Source organism: Arachis ipaensis, chromosome B07 (assembly GCF_000816755.2).
Source record: "Arachis ipaensis cultivar K30076 chromosome B07, Araip1.1, whole genome shotgun sequence".
Taxonomy (NCBI): Eukaryota; Viridiplantae; Streptophyta; class Magnoliopsida; order Fabales; family Fabaceae; genus Arachis; species Arachis ipaensis.
In genome coordinates this window covers 110723991-110731039 of record NC_029791.2, presented here as the reverse complement: position 1 = coordinate 110731039, position 7049 = coordinate 110723991, and the positions used below count along the sequence as shown (strand labels likewise).

The following is a 7049-nucleotide window of genomic DNA, read 5'->3' as shown; positions in this document are numbered from 1 at the left end:
TCCATAACTTCTTAAGTGAATATAGAGAGATTATGTCAATTAAACTATAACTCTTTAGCATGTTGTTATTGTATTTTATGAGAGAACAATGCTACCTATTTATACTAATTACTAAATTAATTTTAAGTTTTAAAATAAGGGGTAAAGTACTAAATTAGTCCCTTATGTTTGGGTGTAATTCTGTTTTAATCCTTAAAGTTTAAAGTATCCTATTTGAATCCAAAAATATTTTATTTAGCATCAATTTAATCCCACAGTGAGATCAAAATTAAATAATTAATGAAATGTCCTACATAACAACAGTACAAAAATAAATGCGACATGTACAAGCCGTTGATGTATCAATATATTTATTTATTATTTTTCTTATAATATAAATAAAATATTTTCTATAGAACTAAAGAGAATGATAAATAAATGTATTGATACATCAACGGTTGATTTTGTGCCTCTAGAGCTTGTACTTGTTCTCCAGATTATCGATTTTGTTCTTGTACTGTTGTTATGTAGGACATTCCGTTAATTATTTAAGTTTGACCTCACTGTGGGACTAAATTAATGCTAAATGAAATTTTTTTTGGATTCAAATAACACACTTTAAATCTTAAAAAGTAAAACAGAATTAGGCCCAAATATAGGGACCAATTTAATACTTTACCCTTAAAATAAGTTAAAACAACCAGAATCAAAATAACACAAAAATTTAATAAAAGACAAGAATACAATCCAAGGACTGAAGGAGCACTGGGATTAACCAAAGAAAACAAAGCACTATGGTATGCTTAACTTGCTGGGAGCAGAGTATCCCATCCATTTATTTAAATAGTAGAAATCAAGATTGTATAGTAATAATAATAATGATATGGTTGTAGGTAGCTTAGGGAGAGAAAGTAGTGCGGTGGTGGGATGAATATGGAGTTGGTATGGCAATGAACTTGGTGAGTCCAGCAATGCAGTCACCGGCGCCGTTTTCGGGAGAGGCAAAGTAGTAAGGCCTCCACTGATCGAGTTTCACCTTGAATCCCTCTCCGCCACCTTCATGGGTGTTCCCCAACAGCTTTGCACCCCGGAACTCGCACGTTGTGTAGCTCCACATGGTGGGCAGCACGTACACACTCTGCGCCGCTGTCGCTTTGTTTGGTGCTGGATACTTGAACACTGCATTGTAGTATATTAAGCAGTTCAAACGTATCAAATTATCTAATAATTTTCAGTTATTAGTTTCACAAGAACGTACCTAGTGTATCATTGATGTGGAAGGGGCTGTTTTGTATAGTCCATTCGGTGTAGTTGGTGCCAGCACGCCACCCTTGAGAGCCTCCAACTAATATGCTTCGGCCCTCGCTGCCACCAGCAATCGAACAAGTTATCACAACCAACAGTACTGCTCCTCTAATTACTATAATACTATCCATTTGCTTCAAACTGTAGCTTGGTGTGTTTTAGCGCACTTGGGTGTTCCAACATATAAATAGAATCATAGACTCAGCTTGGATCCGTTTTCAATTATTTTCTGTTATGTTTCCATCAAGTAGCAGTGGTGGTAGCTACACGGAACACAATCTCCAGCGGTTGACACCAACTACTATAGTCTATAAGGCTTTCTTACTAAAAAAAAAAAGGTCAATTAATAAGGTGAAAGGAATCTAAAAGAATGATGAGTTCGGCAAAGGCGCATAAACGAATAAACGGGAAAACAGAGTCATGAGTCTTCACTAATCACTTTTTAATCTAACTCTCAGAAATATGGGTTGGTGAATTTGACAACTTTCAACGCTCTGGCTAATGGTCAAACGATCCAGAGGTTTTGTTCAAAACTGGGCTGAAAGGCCCATGCCAAATCGTTAGGCCCACAATACAAATTTCCAACAGACGATAGGAAAAGGAGAAAATGATCCATGAGAATCGAATAAAACTATAAAACTAGCATAGGAATTCATTTTTAATTAGTTAATATTAATTAACTTTTTTTAATTTTAGAAATTCTTATTTTTTAGAGAATTTAGTGTTTATGGTTTATAATTTAGAATCCTAAAAAAAGAACTGATTCCTTAGTCCTTACTCCCTAGTATTACTGAATGGAAATTATATGATCTCTCAGCGAAGCGAGCAGTTTTAAATTGTGATGGTGACAAGTGAAGAGCAGAAGAATAGAATGACTTCATGAGCAAGCAGCATAGCACTCCCTTCCGTTGAAGCAGTGATTTCCGGACATTCTGAGTAACTGTGGCTATGTTGCTGACTGCTCATGAGTTGTTAAACGTAACACACTAACACACATACATGCAGAGTGAATGAGACAAGCTAAGGAGAGGTAAGAGTAATCTGCATTCATTCATTCAGTAGCATAGGCATAGCAATCCTGTGCTTGTGATTTGTGAATGTTCAAACTTCAAACTCAAAGTCTCAAACCCTTCTTCCAGGCCATACACCCACCTATAGGACAGGACAACCATCATGACGTCATATTATTAGACAAATCACAAGTGAACGACAAGGACTACTGCTGTCTACCAAACACAACACAACACAGTTGCTGTTCTTCTTTCTTAGCTTAGGTGGTCCTCTCCTGCCCTACCTTCATTTGTAACTTTCACAAGTTTCACACATAATACTTGTGGCCCCCTAACACTAACACTAACACTACCATTCCACAACATACAACATTTTTGGCTCTTCTTACTTAAAGCGGGAAAAACAAAAACAAACTTGAATTTCAATCAATCATTATTCCATTCAAAAGGTAGTGAAAGTGTAGTACAAGAGAACTTATTGCTGAATAATTAACAAACATACTTGACGCATTAATCATGATTGTTGCAGATGATAAGTAAATCATTGGTTAAATTAAATCAATCAAATAGCAAGGTACAAGCAATTAATCATCACAAATAAAATAAGAGGCAGCTCTTGGAGTTTTCATCTGGCTTCGAAACCAATGATATATGATATTCTAGTGACATTGCAATTACGGAACTACATAGAGGGATCAATCATCATAAGACTAATAATTAAGCTTTGATAACTTGAACTTGACCAGAATGATTGGTACAATATAAGAAGGAAAAGAAGAAAAAAGAGAAAGACAACGAACTAAAACTAAATAACACAACAAACAAGACACTAAACTGAACCATAGCATGAATTTGGACATTTTAATAATCTAAAAGAGATTATAGAAATCAATCAATGAGTATTAGGAGGCGATGATGATGATGAGTTGTGAGAAGATTGCTCTGGTTGCTTGGTTTCTTGAGGAGCATGAATTGGTGTTTCAGGAACCGATGAAGTGGTGGATTCGCTGGTCCTTGTTGGCAGTGATAGATTGATTCTGCCATCAATGCAAGTTGAGCACTTTCTCTCTGCCCAGCTTTCAATATCATATTGGCCATACCCCATGATTCTTCTTCCAGAACACAGCCTTCCAATCATAACTGCTATCACTCCCAACACAATCACCACAACTAGAACACCAACCACAGGACCTACCGAATCATGTTCTGACATTCCATCATCATAGGATTGCTGTGGAGGAGGTTGTTGTTGATTCATTGGCATTGACGACATTTTTGACCTTCTTGTGGAGAATCAGTAACTCTTTTTTCTCTTGCTGTCTCAAAATGTGAAAGTTTAAGAAAGTATAATGTTTGGAAAGTGGAAACAAAGATGAATAATAAGAGAGAGATTACTTTTTTTAAGATTCTAAGATGATGTTGGGAAGAAACATTCTCATTGTGAAATTCTGTTTGCAAAGGATGAGCAGAGAAGAGTTATAATGCAGATGAAGAGAGGCCTCATGCTCATTCTTGCTTCTGTTATTTTGGAAAGAGAAACACATGTCCCTGGTGCCTGGCTATAGTGTGAGGGAATTCAAATGGCAGGATATGAAAATTCTCATTGAACAAAAATGCTTTCCACAGATATTAAGTGTGAGAGAGATCATATAATAGAGTATAGTATTATTTAATAAGCTGAGACAATATTTGAAAGAGAACCAAGAGTGTAGTGTATATGTTAGTATTGTATATTGTATAGTATTATTCGGGTTGGGGAACCCCGAGGGACAGTTAAAGGACGAAAGGAAAGGCGAAAGAAAACAGAAAAGGTGGGAATCTTTTGGAGAGTAAAGTGCATAGCCTTTTTCTCGAAAAGCCCTTTTCAAAAACAACATCAACGAGCTTTTTCAGGAGTCTAGGTACTGCATGAAGCCACGAGTGAACAACCTTAACAATAAGGTAGAAACTAGAAAACTCCTTTTCTTTTTTATTAGCTTTTAATTCCAACAAGTGTCAAGTGTGAATCCTGAATTTGAACACCTTATTCCAGAATATTTTGATATGGCTAATGATGTAGTCCACATCCAAAACCATTCCCTTGTGAGTACTGGTAATTATTAGTCTCATTTATTTTCTGCTCATTATTCAGTCATTACTCATTAGTGAACATTCATAAAAATTCCACAACCAAGCATCTATATACAGCTTTTCAGGCCTTGTCTAGTTCATTACTTCTACTATTATAATTAACAAGAAAAACGATTTTTAACTTGGAAGTATTGCAGCAATGTATGTGCAACAATGATAGTGAAGAATGCAGAGATATCTATAGAATAGTAACAATATAGGGGTCATTAGAAATTTGCTAGGGACAAAATAAGTTGTTTTAGTGACACCAATTCTTTTTTTTTTGAAAACAAAACAAAACAAGAATTTTCGGCAAATAGAACCAGACAAACAAAACAAAAAGACAACTAGAGAAAGTAACACAACAACACAAGGAAATATCGCATGTTATTTCCGACATAGCCATCAATAATAAAAGAGATTCACGCATCTCCACGCGTTGCAGTTAAGCAAAGTCATGTTGATAATTTCTTTTACACTTTTGTTTTTATTTTGAAATATCCTTCTATTCCTCTCCATCCAAATGATTGCACAGAAACACATCAACCACTGCTTTTGATCTTCTTTTCTACTCGACTCTTCTGTCCAGCTTATAAAATATTCCTTCATCGAACGCAAAAAAGACTACTATCAGCCAAACACAGATATCCACGCACTCCACACCTGCCAAGCAAATTCACAACCAAGAAATAAGTGATGGACATGTTCAACATCCTTATTACATAAAACACAAACATTGTCTTCCTAACTAATAACCAGACATCCTCCCAAAATCGAGTCCGTCGCCCGTCACCAATCTCCATGGACAAGCCAGTAATCATCTTATCCCTTATATGTTGCTCCTTGATTTGTATCTGGCATAAATCCTTCCATGGACCTCCTCTATTAGGTAGCACTTGAGTGGATAATAGTTCATTCGGATTCAGATTATTACAGATAGACCACCTTCTTCCACAACTGGCACTCTTCCTTTGCAAACCGCCACCACCACTTAAACAACAGTGCAGTATTACGACCATAGCATCTCCAACTCCCAATCCACCTAGCTGCACCTCTTCCCATCTCACTAATGTCATACCATTATTTCTCCCATCCTCTTAGCTTCTTATGTAATGTAATTTTATGACATAACAAAGTGTGCCCTTTAAACAAAATAAAACGACAATAAGCACTTTTTAATTTAGATATAGAATAGGGAATGGTGTAAAATGCAGTTATAGAGTGTATGGGTGCTTTATGCAGCTATGATGTCAAAATCAAAGAAATCGGACGGTCCGAGTTCAAGTAAAGTAATCAGACGGTCCAATTTAAGGTACACAAATCAGACGGTTTGATTTGTGTCCTCCCAGCCATGTGTCGCGCATGAGTTTAACCCTGGCACGGTGATCCCCTTATACCAACATACCCTTCTCTTGAAGCCCAACTCTCTCCTCGTTAGTCCCTTTCTTCAATCTTCCTCCACCCATCATTTTCTTTCTTCTTCACCATAATCCTTCTTCAAACTTTCAATAAAAATTAATTACAATACCAAGGAAGCAAAGATGTAAAAATGTTAATCGTGCTGAATTTCATATTATCAATTATTTCTGCTATTTTGATTATGTAAGTTTATTTTTAATTTTTTTATGTAACAGAAATATTATAAATAATGTTAAAAATTAAGATTGTTAATGATAGTTAGTGTAATAGTTAAAAATATATATTTAAATTTAGTTAGTAAATATTTTAATCAATAATAATGTTTGGATTAGATTAATGTAGTAAGTTTAGTAAACTAGATTTAGTCAAATCAATTTTTTTTGGTATTTTTAATAATTAATGATTATTGTTAGACATTTAATTAATATGTTTTGTATAGTTAAATTTGTAAATTTTTTAATAATGATAGTTAAATAATTGGTAGGTTAGTTATATTTATTTATGCATACATACATGCTAGTTACTAAATTAGCTAATTAATAGTAAGTTTAGTATTAGTTTAATAAATTAGTTATTATTATTAGAAAATTATTAATTTTTAGTAGTAAATTAGTAATTATTAGTTATTTGACTGATAGTTTGCTATATTTTTGTAGAGTTCACAGAATTTGATATGTAATCATCTACTGTCTCTGGATCGGTACAATCATAATGTGGAGGAGCATTTACAGTTTACTAGTTTTTATCATGTTTTCATATTAGAATAATTCAATATCAGAAAGCAATGGTAAATGCTCTAGTCAAGAGGTGACTTCCAAACACACGCATTTCACCTTTCGGTTGGTAAGTGTGCTGTGACACTGAAAGATGTGGCTGTTATTCTTGGTCTTTTGACAAACGGTCTTCCAGCGACTATGAGTAGTCATGAAGCTTTAGAGGCTGAGTGTTTGCACCAATTTGGAGTTGCACTGAGAAAGTCAGACAATAGAGGAATCTTCATAAAATTGAGATGGCTTCGGAATTTAAAAGATCCTTTACAGTTGATTGATGAAAACAACATTTAGAGGTACGTGAAGTGCCATATTATGTTGTTATTTGGTACGATCTTGTTTGGAGACAAGTTTGGGGCAACTGTGCACTGGAAGTTTCTGCCTTTGATTCATGATTTTGGCAGTATCGGACAGTATAGTTGAGGATCAGTAAGTCTAGCACACCTGTTTAGAGCGT

General features: G+C 35.0%; 2 protein-coding genes across 2 annotated transcripts; both read right to left on the bottom strand.

Annotated features, from left to right (window-relative positions):
* LOC107608436 lies at positions 684 to 1650 on the bottom strand. Its single transcript, XM_016310230.2, has 2 exons — positions 1238 to 1650; positions 684 to 1158 (listed from the first exon to the last, which is right to left on the bottom strand). The coding sequence occupies exons 1-2, from the start codon at positions 1413 to 1415 to the stop codon at positions 878 to 880; spliced, it is 459 nt and encodes a 152-aa protein (XP_016165716.1). The 5' UTR covers positions 1416 to 1650; the 3' UTR covers positions 684 to 877.
* Positions 2949 to 4132, bottom strand: LOC107607641. The gene has a single exon (XM_021106765.1). It carries the CDS (start codon positions 3565 to 3567, stop codon positions 3187 to 3189), a length of 381 nt encoding a protein of 126 aa, XP_020962424.1. The 5' UTR covers positions 3568 to 4132; the 3' UTR covers positions 2949 to 3186.

What these genes read in the sequence shown, in the direction of transcription:
- LOC107608436 (XM_016310230.2), bottom strand. Translation starts at nt 1,415, where the DNA reads ATGGATAGTATTATAGTAATTAGAGGAGCAGTACTGTTGGTTGTGATA. An exon ending in CCACATCAATGATACACTAG is followed by an intron (nt 1,159 to 1,237) that starts GTACGTTCTTGT and finishes ACTACAATGCAG; the next exon opens with TGTTCAAGTATCCAGCACCA.
- LOC107607641 (XM_021106765.1), bottom strand. Translation starts at nt 3,567, where the DNA reads ATGTCGTCAATGCCAATGAATCAACAACAACCTCCTCCACAGCAATCC.